The sequence below is a fragment of the Glandiceps talaboti genome, chromosome 11, assembly GCF_964340395.1.
Source record: "Glandiceps talaboti chromosome 11, keGlaTala1.1, whole genome shotgun sequence".
Classification (NCBI taxonomy): domain Eukaryota; kingdom Metazoa; phylum Hemichordata; class Enteropneusta; family Spengelidae; genus Glandiceps; species Glandiceps talaboti.
Window position 1 is genome coordinate 7850670 of NC_135559.1, and position 15455 is coordinate 7866124.

The 15455-nt window shown below is 36.7% G+C and overlaps 1 protein-coding gene across 1 annotated transcript; it reads left to right on the plus strand.

The window, feature by feature from the left end:
* The first annotated feature begins 231 nt into the window (after positions 1–231).
* LOC144442751 (5'-nucleotidase domain-containing protein 3-like) lies at positions 232–14618 on the plus strand. Its single transcript, XM_078132125.1, has 16 exons — positions 232–454; positions 2796–2965; positions 3825–3899; positions 4489–4544; positions 4779–4869; positions 5828–5899; positions 6704–6760; positions 7299–7359; positions 7772–7874; positions 8717–8818; positions 9711–9795; positions 10607–10747; positions 11375–11461; positions 13151–13215; positions 13731–13967; positions 14524–14618. The coding sequence occupies exons 1-15, from the start codon at positions 232–234 to the stop codon at positions 13963–13965; spliced, it is 1623 nt and encodes a 540-aa protein (XP_077988251.1). The 3' UTR covers positions 13966–13967; positions 14524–14618.
* Positions 14619–15455: the final 837 nt, after the last annotated feature.

The window sequence follows — 15455 nt, forward strand, 5'->3', positions numbered from 1 at the left end:
TTGTGTAGAACTCTTTTGTGAACATAACTTCGCTAATATTTTTCTTATCCATTCAGCCGATTGGAAAATACCTCCGGAAAAACTTCATCTTGGCATTTATCTAATAAGATAAAGCCATGATAAAGCAAATAAAACTAACACGTTTACATACAAGATGTTATGATTGTTTATACGAGAAATTAAATGACGAGCACATATCGTAGCCTCGATTTCAAATAAATGAAAACAATAATGGCGGCTGCCATGAATATTTCGGGGCCGCAGTTGTTTCGACATTTTAATCGAATTCACCGAGGTATATTGTTAGTTTCACAACATCAGCTATATGTACGGGTAGGCACTAATGTTCTGCTGCGACAACAAGGTAGATCATATCAAACAGAGGCTCCGAAAATTGGTGAGAGCGAACTTTGGAAAAAATACCAAGAGACGAAGAGTTGGTGCAAAGAGAAAGGTTGGTACATATTGTGTAAAAGTTTACGTAAGATGTGATGTTCTACGATTTTTGAGGCATGCATGCTCCTTATCAGTTTTCTAATAACTTCTACTTTTCTTCTTGGAAAGAAATCTTGATTTTTTTAAAACCTAGAATTTAGAAAAGAAAATGTCGACAGTCCCGTCGCGTCGTTGACCTTTGAACTCCGAGTGTCGTCTGAAGGGTGCACGTCCAACTCGGCCCATTTCCAACTCGGCCCACCAACTCGGCCCACCATCTGCCAACTCGGCCCACCAACTCGGCCCACTCTCTGCCAACTCGGCCCACTCTCTGCCAACTTGACTATAGATATTTAGTCCTTCAGTAAATTCATGCGATCTACATTGTATATTTACTAGTATGTCAATCCATAGTGTCTTTACAAGTAGTAGTAGTATACCGATGTCGGTGCTTGGAGCAAAGGATTTTCTCTCTGATTATATGAATATTACTAGTATTTGATACTAGTATTATCACGTCATCGACTCAAGACCTTGGCTTTAAATGACACAAACATTTTCGTCTGATTTGATTTGATTTTATTTGGCAAAAAATATTCACGAAACAAAAAAAACAAAAACGGAAATAACACTACATCTTTCACAAACAAACAAATACAGCATGGAATACCTTTGCCGAGGATAACACAAAAAAGTTTTAACAACTTATTTCCATTGTGGTCCTCCAACATGAAACATTACATAGCATAAAAAACGACGGAAAAAAACAGTACATAGCAGACAGAATATACTAAAAAAAACTGACTGACCCGGCTACTACATATGGAGCGAGGCCAGCCTACAGTAAATAAACGAACTCACTTTCTTCCAATTCATACAATTTCTCGTACATAAAAGCTTTAACACTTTCCTTAAACAGTTGCAAAGAGCTGACATTACGAATACACGAAGGTAGACTGTTCCAGATTTTTGCGCCAGATAAACGGAATGAATGTTGACTCTGAGTATTGAAGGTTGGAATATAAATATAATAGAGGAAGAACTAGATCTGGTGTTGTATGAATGCCTACTACTGGTTAGGCTGAAATGATCGGAAAGATAACTGGGTGCATTACCGTTCAGCACTTTATAAACATGATTTAGCTTTAGCTGTTCAACTCGTTGTTCAATAGGAAGCCATCCCAGTTGTTTGAAGTGTGTGTAGGATATATGAGTTCTTGGATGCAAGTTTAACACAAATCTGATCAGTTTGTTTTGAGAGATTTGTAGTTTAGATTTTGTACGTCGGGTTAGGCTTTTATGACGCGCGTGGGCCGAGTTGGCATGTGAATGGGCCGAGTTGGCATGTGAATGGGCCGAGTTGGCAATCACGTGGGCCGAGTTGGCGATGGGACGAGTTGGCAATGGGCCGAGTTGGTCCTACCCCCGTCTGAAGCCACCATCATATTCATATTCATATTCAGTTTCAAAAGTTCACCTCTAGGCTCAATCTGAATATGATGATGGCTTCACACGTTCATCATCAGATTCGAAGTCTTCCGAATGGGCACGAACGCGAGTTCGTCAAATCACACAAATCCATCATTGGCGGTTTAAAATCATGCGATTGTGATTACTTCTCACTTGAATTGCATGGATTTGCATGCTCCTCTTTTATTTTTGCCAGAGTATCCAATTTGCACCATGAATTACTGTTATCATGGACCATAATATGGAGCATGCAAATCCATGCAATTCAAGTGAAAAGTAATCACAATCGCATGATTTCAACCTGCCAATGATGGTTTTATGTGATTTGACGAACTCGCGTTCGTACCCATTCGGAAGACTTCGAATCTGATGATGAACGTGTGAAGCCATCATCATATTCAGATTGAGCCTAGAGGTGAACTTTTGAAACTGAATATGAATATGAATATGATGGTGGCTTCACACTCGTAATTTACGATGCTATCACAGTCACTTGTTAGCTAATATTCTATTCCAGGATGATAATATTGTATTCTAGGATGATCATAATGCAATCACTGGTGACAGTATTTTGGTGAATATTAGTAAATACCTAATATTAAAGTCATTATTTTGTATTATGAGTCAACCTTGAACTTGTTTCACTCTTTCCATGTTCCATGGGTTAACATTGATAAACTGTTTTCACTTTTTCAGTTTTAGCCCATGCTCCATGAGTCAACCTTGAACTTGTTTCACTCTTTCCATGTTCCATGGGTTAACATTGATAAACTGTTTTCACTTTTTCAGTTTTACCCCATGCTCCATGAGTCAACCTTGAACTTGTTTCACTCTTTCCATGCTCCATGGGTTCACATTGATAAACTGTTTTCACTTTTTTTCAGTTTTAGCCCATGCTCCATTGGTCAACCCAACAGCAGTGTTTGCAAACAATGAGATCAGTCTAGCTGATATTGATGTCTATGGGTTTGATTATGACTACACATTGGCTACCTACACTGAAGATCTCCATCATCTGATATATAAACTGGCAAAAGATGTACTTATCAAGTTGAAAAAGGTACAACATTTATTAGACTCACCTTCAGCTTCCTGGCTTCATTGCCAGGGCTATGACAGTGAGTAGTCTTTACAGGGTAATGCCACTCCAAGAACTAAAGGTATTTTAATAAACGTCCGGTTCTGGAGAGTCATTGCATGATTTCACATCACTTATATTTTGCTTGATTGCCTAGAAACATCTATTTGAAACTTTGTTCACCTCTTTTGTTCTAGCAGTTTTACACAGTTGCCTCATGGGTCTTAGCAAACAAGAATATTTATTAGCTAAACAGTGCACATTTATGATTTAATCTGAAGGTAATAAGCAATTAGGAGTCATGAATATTCAATATTCATGTCTGCTAAGACCCATGAGGCAACAGTCAAATTCATAGATTCAGAAAAAAAATTATTTCATCATATTTTTATTGAAAACAGTAACTTTTTGTTTTTGCTGATATACGGTTATTTTTAAATTGATCTGCTAATTGCAGGAATGTAGTTGTAAGCCCTCAACAGTCCTAGCCTAGAGAGGGCCATAAATATGACACATCATGTCCATGTCATATCTAAGACACCCATGACTCAATTAAACCAAACCTGGCACAAATGTCAATTACTATAGAGTATGTATGCACATCACTTATTTTGATTTGTAATCAACTTTAAATCCAATCTTAGCAACATCTAGTAGTAGATATGGTGATTGTGATATCCCCTGCATTATATAAACAATATACTTACTCACCATGTACTAAGAATTTTCTATTGTTTTGAGTGTCTGAATTTGAACCGTCTTTAGGTGTATTATTGTCTTGGCTATCTGTAAAATACTTTAACTTATTACCGAGTGGTTATCCTTTCTATCATTGTCATAGTACCCTGAAGATATTGCAGATCTTCCATATCAACCAAACTTTGCTGTCAGAGGTCTTCATTATGATGTTACTAAGGTGAGTTCATCATGTGATTGTCACATGTCTTTATCATGTAGTGCACATGATTGTCAGCTGACTGATTCAGAGTAGTGCATGTGATTGAAGTTCATCATAGAATAGAACGGAAACTTTATTGCGTCTGTCAAGAAAACTACATTTCCATTTCTCCATTGGATTTTCTACAATAAGTATTGATGCTAGGATTCACAAGAAAATGTAGTGCATGCACATGAGTGGCAGATGACTCATTTACAGTTAGTGCATGTGTGTAGAGCTCATCATGTGAGTGTCACCTGACTTATTGTAATACATGTGATTATCACCTGACCCAATATAGTTCTTGTGACAGTCATGCACATACTCTAAAAACAGCCATGTAACAGTTGCATATATTCAGGTGACTATCGAATTTGATTGTCGCATGACTGTTATGGAGCATGACTGTCACATGACTTTTAGTGTGTGACTATCACATGACTGTTTCAGAGTGACTTTCATGTATGTGGCTGTTTTCATGTGACTGTTTTAAAGTTTGTGACAATCAAATTACTGACATAGATATAAATAAATAATAATGTGGTTATTTAATTTTTATGTATTTCAGGGTTTATTAATGAAAGTAGATTCATTCCATTATATTCAACTGGGTACGGTTCACAGGTAGGTCAAAATAAGAAAATACTATATATTTTTTTCTTTTTCCTTTTCAATTTCATTTATTCTGTCAGTCAGTCAGTCAGTCTGTCAGTCTGTCAGTTAGTCAGTCATTAATTCATTCATGCATTCATAACGCAGAAACAGAGGAGTTGTGTCATTTACTTAATTTCAAAACTGTCATCCATCATTCTAACATGTAAACATCAAATTGTTTCACTCTTTTTGACTTCTTTCTAGGGGTTTAACTGCTGTGTCAGATGAAGAAGTGAACAGGATTTATGATGGTACTCATATACCACTCAGTCAGATGAATTCTTTTCATGGATCAGTAAGTCTTTGTTTGAGTGACTGTTTGATTTTCAGAGTTTATGTGCAGTATGTTGATTTTCAGAGTCTATGTAGTATGTTAATTTTCAGAGTCTGTGTAGTATGTTAATTTTCAGAGTCTGTGTAGTATGTTTCTTTTCAGAGTCTGTGTAGTATGTTTCTTTTCAGAGTCTGTGTAGTATGTTTCTTTTCAGAGTCTGTGTAGTATGTTTCTTTTCAGAGTCTATGTGCAGTATGTTTCTTTTCATAGTCTATGTGCAGTATGTTTCTTTTCAGAGTCTATGTGCAGTATGTTGATTTTCAGAGTCTATGTGTAGTATGTTGATTTTCAGAGTCTATGTGTAGTATGTTGATTTTCAGAGTCTATATGTAGTATGTTGATTTTCAGAGTCTATATGTAGTATGTTGATTTTCAGAGTCTATGTGTAGTATGTTGATTTTCAGAGTTTATGTGTAGTATGATTGTCTAGTACTATCCTGCACAGAAGCTCTTCTACATGTATAAAGACTATGACAGAACCCCCATGATGCACAAGTGCAACTGTGGCGTACTCAGGGTATTTGCATGAGAATAGTGAGTGAAAGTGCAGTAGAAAACACTGCAAGCATGACTGCAAATACCCCTGAGTACCCACACTGGCAATCACATGGCATGGGGTTATGTTATTTTTACATATGTTTGTCCGAAACAACAAATTTTCATAAAAATGACACTATGCAATCACATGCTTTCGTGGAGAATGAAATATCACATCATTTGCATATCATTTGCATGCAGGTATGCAATAATGAAATATCATATCATTTGCATGCAGGTATGCAATAATGTTTTTTTTTGTATTGCACTGCAGTGCAAATACCACTAGTATACAAGCGCACCAGTGTAAGTAATCTCTGGTATATATGTAATACATGTCATTGTTTATTTATAATATGCTGTTTTATCAATCCTTCCACAGGGTGCTAATCTCAGGCAAATGATGGATCTCTTCTCCATACCAGAAATGACACTGCTAGCCAATATTATTGAGGTTAGTGTGGTATATTATTTTCACTATGACATCAAATAGACATTAGCAGTTTTTGCAAGAATGAATATTCATGGACTGTGGGTTCAGTTACAAATGGAAATTACTCAGTCAAAAAGCATCTCAAATCTTGCATCAGCATTGTCAGGGGTGTACTTCAATGGTAGTGTCATAATTTGGCATGTCACAACACAGATATGGGCAAAGTTTGACTGCAGCTTGGTATAATTTCCTTCAACCTAGGCTACAACTTATGCAAATAACATAAAAGATTGGACAACCCTAATATTCTTGATACATTTATGAGATATAGCGAGCACACAACCATCAGCTCGCTCTCTCTCTCTCTCTCTCTCTCTCTCTCTCTCTCTCTCTCTCTCTCTCTCTCTCTCTCTCTCTCTCTCTCTCTCTCTCTCTCTCTCTCTCTCTCTCTCTCTCTCTCTCTCTCTCTCTCTCTCTCTCTCTCTCTCTCTCTCTCTCTCTCTCTCTCTCTCTCTCTCTCTCTCTCTCTCTCCTATCGAACATTTTACAGTTGAAGACAAAGTCTAAGACATTTTGATCAACAAGCAAGGAAAGCATTTGAGCTTGTATGTGTTCAGTGAGAAACTGAATACATTTTTACCAAATTGCTAAAAAAAAAATTTAGAATGTTTTCTCCAGCTTGCTAGCCATAATTAAAATATGTTTGTCAACAATGTACCTTACGTATTGGCATAATTCTGTTAGACCTAACACCAGCCTTGTATTGAGAAACTAACCAAAACGAAGTACTTTCAGTTTACATCCTGTTTGTTTCTTAATTTTCAGTATTTCTCAGAAAAGAATATACCATATGATCCTGAATATTTGTTTGTTGATATTCACGTAAGTATTATTTGAAATGATAATATTCAGTATCTAAATTTTTTTTTTTTAATGTTATACATGGCATTGCTCCCATCGATATTATTTTACAGTTGAACTTTCACAAATGCAAAACCACACAATCCTACAAATTTCCTTTCAGGTTTGGGACAGGGTTGTTACATACTCATTATTAGGTTGCTGTGTAACTGTCAAGGCTTTCCCAGTCAGTACACTATTCCAGAGTCTATGCCAGAGTCTATTCCAGACTCACCCAAGCCTGGCAATGCATAGCACCTGCGAGCGTCTTTTGAGTAATCACCCCAGACGTTTTGAATTTAGGGAAAACTCATTACTCTAAGAATTTTCAATAAATTTAAATCATTATTTTAGTAGTTTCCCTAAATTCGCTCTCTTCTGTAAGTGAGGGATAGTAGAACACCAAATTTTATTGTGTCACAAAACAGCAATGGGGCATCAAATTGACGTGGGGTACCAGTGATACTGCAGTTATGTATTGTGAATATAACTGGTGGACAATTGTGTGATTTTGTCACAGGATGCAGTGAAAAGTGTACACTATTCTGGAGCCATGCATAGGACTGTTGGAAATGCTATAGGTAAGACTATGACAGAACCCCATGACATGTGAGTGCAAGTGTGGCATGCTCAGAAGTGTGTGCAATATTCTATGTGGCCATACTTTTCATGAGTGTAGCAAGTGAAAGTGCAGCAGAAAACACTGCAAGCACGGTTTATTTCCTAGTTATTACATAATGTACCAGTGATTACTTGCACCTATCAAGCACTTGTTTGCGTACATGTATACAGTAATGTTTTCAGTATTGCACTGCAGTTTGAATATCACTAGTATGACTGTGCACTAGTCATTGTACACAAAGTAAGGTGTTGGCACAATAATTCCTTGACACAAAGTCTTCAAAAAGTAGGGCTTAGTGTAGAGAGCTTCTTGAGATAGTAACACCAAGACAAGTCTCTCAGCTAAACTTTCTCTGTATCATGTTTTTACAGCTAAGTATCTGGAGAGTGGTAAAGAGGTGTCTGAACTTCTCAGAAGACTTGTTAGTATGGGAAAGAAGTTATTCCTAGTAACTAACAGTGCATATAGTTTTGTGTAAGTATAACAAACAAAATATTTTCGAATTTTCCCCCCAAAATTTAATGATTAATATGGCCATATGGCTTAGAATTGAAGTGCATATTCATTTTCGGATTTTGATGAGAGAAAGAACTTAACTATTTTTTTCTACATGAAAAGATGACGTGACATAGTCCAAGTGTGCTGTGTACAAACAAATACCCCGTTGAAAGAAAGAGAATTAACCAAGCATAGGTGAAGTGCACAAGCAGAGTTTATAAGCATTTTACTCAAGTGAAAATACTTGCACAAAACCATGTCCCATGTAATGTTCATACCGATGCTGTCTTCTATGACATTACAATTTGTGTTCTGGTATTGTTAGAAAAATTGATTTCATGCATGGTAGGAATATCCTCAAAATTTTTTTGTGCACGTAATAAATTACATCATCGGATCGTTTACAAGTTATATCTTCACACTTGATTTGAGTTCAGTCAATTGTGAGTGATGGTTAAAGGGGACCACCACTCCATAAAATAGAGACATTTTCATGAAACATGGGTTCTGGGGAGTCATTTCATGATTTTACATCACTTACAATTACTTGCCATTTCAGAAAAACATCAAGTTGACCTTGCTCATTTATAGGTTATCTTTGCTATGAGCTATTGCATCATGGGAAATAGCAGAAATACATTATTCAATGGTTGAACAATGTGTATTCGTGACAGATATTCACACTGAAGTGTATAGCATTTTGTACTCATGAATATTCAGTAGAAAAAAAGTACTCCCCAAAACATATAAACTCGGCTTGTGCCACTTTAAGAGTTTCAAGACAAGAATTGTATGTATTTTTTTGTTTATTTTTGCAGAGAGAAGGGTATGAATTTTATAATTGGACCAGACTGGCTGGATTTGTTTGAGATTGTGGTAACTAATGCAAGAAAACCACACTTCTTTAGTGACAGTAATAGGTGAGAAGATCAAGTTACTCTGGTCAGATCACTTGCAATATTACTATAGAAAATAAAGGGGGATATAAAACTCTACAACCAAACCAGCATACTACTATGATACTCAAACTATCGACAAACTAAGATAGAGACAAACTAAAAAGCTAGCATGTGGCAGATTAGACAAGTGGGTGATAGCAATATTTTAGTTATGTGGACATAAGTACCCTTGTAATCAACATAGTGTAAACACTTCAATAGGGAACTTGCAATCCAAACTGAGCATGCTCAGATGCAAAGGAGTGTGGGAATATCTGTGGTTATTGTAATACCTAATCAGGAGCTACTGATAAAATAAACCTCCCACAATGGTCAGTGCAACAATGAATTGATCATTTGTGGTTAAAAACAATGTAACATTATTGTTTACAATACTATTTGATTAGTATTTATTATCACATTTCCCATGATGCAACATTCAACATGGCGGGTTTGCAAGTTCCCTATTTGAATTGTGGCCACTTAGGGAAAACTTGCTATCAGAGACATCACCCTACTAGTTTTAGTTTATGTCTACTAAGTCACTGCATTCACCCATTTATTGTACACATCATTTGTCAAACATTGAAATCACTAAAGGTATGTAGGCTGATAATTTTGAATATCGGTAATATTTGATGATGATCTGTTGGTCTTCAGAGCCCCAAAAAATTAAATAGCAGCCTTTTCACTGTTTCGTAATCCTGGTAACACGTACCCTGGTAATAGAGGTGGGAAATCTGGTAAAGCTGCATAGATCACTATACCCTGAAAAAGTATCATTTTAATGAGGAAGCCCAGTAAACTACCTCGGGAACTCAGGTAACTTTCACCTCCTTTAACTGATTTTTTAAATTATTTTTCTCCCCTTTAGACCATTTCGTCACTTTGACAGACACAAGAAGAGTCCACAATGGCAGAAGGTTTTCGAGTTTAAAAAGGGACAAGTGTACCTAGAGGTTTGTGATGGAGTTACATCTTTTAGTAGTGTATCAATATGTACATTCTCACCTATAGGAGTTTTAATGTATGTTGCAGTACTGCTGGTGTTTTTACATCGATGTTATGCATCTAATGTGGGTTACTGTATTTACAGCAGAGTAGCATTAAATTGGTTATGATCTGGTAAATAGCAGTGTAGGGAGGGGGAGGGGGTTACTCAGATAAAATTTTAGATACAGGATTGCCATGCATGCTTACAAGGGGAACAACACTGCAGGAGTGCTGAGTGCTTATTCCCTTCAGTGTAAAACACATCTCATGAATATTCATTGTTCAACCATGAATATATTATTTCTACTGACTCCCATCATGCAATGGCTCTTAGCAAAGATACCCTATAAAGGCACAAGATCAACTTGAAGTTTCTCTGAAATCACAAGTAATTGTAGGTGATCATGAAATGACTCTCCAGAACCCGTAGTTCATGAAAATGCCTTTATTGTCTGGAGTTATGTTCTCCTTTAAGAATTTTTCATTTGGATGGCACACCACCATTCATCTTCTTATGTGAATACCCTATGAAAGTACACCTTTTGAGAGATTGGAGATATTTTCATTTTCAAGCAGATTGGTTATTCTTCCTTAAACCCCAATGTTTGAATCCCACAGTTCTGTATTAGTATTATCTTATCCATGGGACCATAGGAATTAGATAAAATCATATACTTTTGTTGACAACCCACTTTTTCTACAGCTCTGTCAAAAAACCTTTATCTCACCCAAATTCTAATCCTAATCTGACATTTAACAAAACTGTGTGTCTTGAAGGGAAATCTTGAACAACTCCATCTGATGACTGGCTGGGTAGGTTCATCGGTGTTGTACTTTGGGGACCATGTGTATAGTGATTTAGCTGATCCATGTTTGAGACATGGATGGAGAACTGGTGCTATCATTCCAGAATTAGAGGTAAGGAGATTAATTGTCATAGGGATGAGAAATGGGTTGATTATTTTTTGGATTTTTAATCAATAAAACAAAGTTGCAATGTTGTTGTACATTATGTACTTATAAACCAAGCCTGTGCTAATATAGTACATGTAATTCAGTAATTGCATAAAACTAAAAGCAAATGTGCAAGTGTATGTCACGTAACAATTGTCAAATTGTTGTATGTGTGACTGTATTTGTGTGTAAGTACCGAGTACATACATTAAGAACATGACCCAGCCCCCTCAGATCGTTTATCCGAAATGATCACATATACGAACAAAAATCCTGTCCCCCTAAGTGTCTGGATAATTGACATTTTACTCTAATTCAGTAATTGCATAAAACTAAAAAATGTGTAAAAAGTTTGTTATTGTGTGTACAGGAAGTGACTCAGTAAACACAAATAATCACAGTAATCTATTAGACTAGTAAACTATATATGCATGGTGATGTCTGGATGTATGGGGAAGTGCCAGAATGCATGTCAGCCGTGACATAGCGATCTTTACAATTCTGCATTTACACTTTATAAAACTTTTTGTTTTCATATTTTTGTAGACAAATCTACTGACATTGCTGGTGTATATTTTGTTTCCATTTCAGCCTGAAATCAATACTATGAATTCATCAGAATTTAAAGAAACAGTCACTTGGTTAGTGGGGCTGCAGAATCTTATTGAAAATGAACAGGTAGGAGTGCATCGATTGACACCTACATACTTGTAGTATTCATGGATTTACTGTCAATTTATTGGTAAACACTTTTGTATATAGATAGATGTACATAAATGTCGTATTACCCCTCTTGCTACTATGTAGCAACTATTTCCCAGGGCCAATAGTATTAGCCACATAACAGCCCTTGTGGTAAAAGCCATACAATAAGTGAATTATAGTATTAATACCATACTCAAGCCAAGTTATTGTCTTTGAACAGAAAATATGGATTACATACCCTGATCATTCTCAATATGTCATGACAACCTGTGTCTCGGTCACTGGTTTTGCATTGCTCGAAATATGAGTCAAAATGTTCCAAATTGCCATTATTGTTTTCAAATTTTCCATGAATAGGTATGTATTATTCCCCAATATTTTACTTCATTCAGCTGGAAAATACTCATGACTAAAGGGTTGGTCACTACTCATGTAGCAACTTGTAGTGACACGGCCCCTTAGGTCACTCGTATTTTCCTCAGCTGGACGAAGACAAATATTCAAGAATACTATCTATTTTAGTCAGTTTTAATTTTGCTTCAATTTGTTTATAAAATCATAAGGTTTAGTTTCCTTCTGTCCAACAACTCTGAATGCCCTTTGATATCTACCTGACCTCTGACCTTATCCACCTGACCTTTGACCCTGGACAAGAGTTGATTTATTAGTCCCCGCGGACGAAGTCCGGAACGGGGACTTATGGATTGGGTTCCGTCTGTCCGTCCGTGCGTCCGTGCGTCCGTGTGTCCGTCCGTCCGTCCGTCCGCAGCCGTTTCTTGGAGATGCCTGTACCGATTTTTTTCAAACTTGGTACAGGGGCAACATGCTATGGCATACATATGCACGTCAATTTGTTTTATGATACGATCCAATATGGCCGCCTAGCAGCCATTTTGTTTGCGAATTTTCCCTGTCTAAAGCCATAACTCAGACATGCTCACACAGATCTCATTCAGAGTTGATATTAGGACAGTGTTCTATGGCATATATGTGCATATTCATTGTTGTCATGATACGATCCAATATGGCCGCCTGGCAGCCATTTTGTTTGTGAATTTTCATGTCCAAAGCCATAACTTAGACATGCTTGAACAGATCTCATTCAAAGTTGGTATTAGGACAGTGTTCTATGACATACATGTGCATATCCATTTTCATTGTGATACGATCCAATATGGCTGCCTGGCAGCCATTTTGTTTGCAAATTTTCCATGTCCAAAGCCATAACTCACACATGCTTGAACAGATCTCATTCGAAGTTGGTATTAGGACAGTGTTCTATGACATACATGTGCATATCCATTTTCGTCATGATACGATCCAATATGGCTGCCTGGCAGCCATTTTGTTTGTGAATTTTCCATGTCCAAAGCCATAACTCAGACATGCTTGAACAGATCTCATTCAGAGTTGGTATTAGGACAGTGTTCTATGACATACATTTGCATATTCATTTTCATATTGATATGATCCCCCATACCCGACCAATCCTTTATTGTTGTAGGCATGTTCCATGTCCGACAAGCAGACACAACATATCTAAGTCTGTTTGATTTAGGTTCACAAGTGTTGTTGCGTGATCAGAGTAGTGCTAATTCCTTAAAACCCAATCATAGCGGGGACTATGTCATTCTCAATGGCTTGTTTTATATTAATTCACAGATACATGACAGTCCAGAGTGTCAAGCGGTGATTCAAGAATGGCTCGAGGAAAGAAATCAACTGAGGTAAAGGCTTGACTTCAAAGCACCTTCTTGAAAATAGGGGACTTATTCTTGAGACACAATGTTACATAGTCTGTACGGTACACCGTGACAGGGGCGCCCTCACACATCAGTTAAACCCTTAAGCGCCAACCAGTGAGGTTGGAGTTACATAACATATCTTACAGTCTGAATGGGTCTGAGATTAATGAGATATGATTTACATTGACAGAATAAGCACTTGGGAGTCATGAATATTCAGTGTTCAATAGTATAGTATTTCTGATGACTCCCATCATGCATTGGCCCAGAGCAAAAATACCCTAGGAAGGTACAAGATCAAATTTATAGGCACAAGATCAACTTGATGCTTCTCTGAAATCACAAGTAATTGTAAGTGATGTAAAATCATGAATTGACTTTCCAGAACTCATAGTTTATGAAAAATGTCTCAATTTCCTGGAGTGTTGTTCCACTTTAATGTGAAATCCCTGCACAATATAGTGGTTGGTGACTTTTATTTTCAAATCTATCAACAGGGTGAAAGCCAAAGAGGTGTTCAATCCACAGTTTGGAAGTCTGTTCCGTACCTATCACAACCCAACGTACTTCTCTAGAAGACTGTCTAGATTTGCAGACTTGTATACGTCTGACATTGTCAATCTTCTACATTACCCGACCAACTTTACGTTTTATCCAAGGAGATCTGCCCTCCCACATGAGAACTACTACAGTGCAGGGGTATCCTATCACAATGGGGCTGTGAACCAGTAATGGTAAGTTACAAACTTTTGCCCTTTCATCCCCCAAATCAAATATTATAGCTCAAATTTATAGCTGTGAAAATAGATGTAGAACCACTTTATAGAACTTGGAGATTTACTCACCCCGTTTTTAGCACAACTGAATAAGGGATAGTAGTGCTATAAGTATGGTAAAACATCAGTCAGTCTCTCTGTCTGTCTGTCCATCTGTCTGTCTGTCTGTCCGTCTGTCCATTCGTCCTTCTGTCTGTCTGTCTGTCTGACCATCCGTCCATCCATCTCTGTCTGTCTATCTGTTAGGTTAAGTAGTGCTACAAGCATGCTTAAAAGTCTGTCCATCTCTCCGTCTCTCCATCTGCCCATTCATCTGTCCATACATCCATCCATCCTTTTATCTCTGTCTTTAGAGTTACGATGCACATCTTGCAATAGGGTTTGATCACTATATAAAGTATGTAAAACCTACAAATATGAAAAAATGTCATTTAAGATAAAACTAATGAGGCCTGTCAAGATATTACTGTTATAGTAATTAGTATACTAAATATTCTTATTTCATTCCTTCCAGTACATTATCAAGACCAAAGAATATCAAAGCAAGTCACAAAATATTGAAATATTTTGAACCATTATTTATCTATTTGACATCTGTGGTATATTAGAGTGACCCCATCTCCAACATCAAATTATTAATATGTAGTGGAACAGCGCCCTCTCTGGCAAGAATAAACAAGTGTCTGGACTGTTAATGTCATCTATAGTTATGGTGGCGATGACGACACTTGTTCCATAAAAAACATGTCAAGTGTTTAGAGAAGCTGGGAAAGGGTTTGTTACCAGGAATCCAATAAAAAGAAGATAGAGAGGAGAAAAAGGAAAAGCAGACTAACATGAAGATGATTTTTAATTTTTTTTTAACCGTTTTTTTTTTTTAAATCGACCAATCGACCCATAGTTGCCATGAAAAAGTAATGAGAAACATTTTTAAAAATAGGGTCACTCATATATTCTGGGCATTGTTGTGGTGTTAACGTTATGGCATTATTTGAGCTGAAATAACCAATATTTTTATCATAGATTTATGATTAGATAAACCGTCTTTGTAGTCATGGAAGCTATTTTTTGTGTCTGCATTATTTACAAATATTGAAGATTTTTCTTTTGTCAATATTACCTGTTTGTCATGTTGACTTTTTTTGTGTAGTTTTTTTACTTCATTGTTGCCAGTATACTTGACTTTTACTACTATGGAAATCAAGCTATCGACAAACTAAGATAGACACAAACTAAAACTTACTGATGTATTACTATGGAAATCAAGCTACCGACAAACTCGTAGAGACACAAACTGAAACTTACTGATATACTACTATGGAAATCAAGCTACCGACAAACTAAGATAGACATAAGCTAAAACTTACTGATATACTACTATGGAAATCAAGCTATAGGCAAACTAAGATAGACACAAACTAAAACTATTGTTGATATACTACTATG

Bases quoted from the DNA above. Each gene is read 5' to 3' on its own strand.
- LOC144442751 (XM_078132125.1), top strand. From the start codon at position 232: ATGGCGGCTGCCATGAATATTTCGGGGCCGCAGTTGTTTCGACATTTT. The intron at 7,875-8,716 runs GTAAGTATAACA...TTATTTTTGCAG, and splicing joins AACAGTGCATATAGTTTTGT to AGAGAAGGGTATGAATTTTA. The intron at 9,796-10,606 runs GTTTGTGATGGA...TGTGTCTTGAAG, and splicing joins AGGGACAAGTGTACCTAGAG to GGAAATCTTGAACAACTCCA.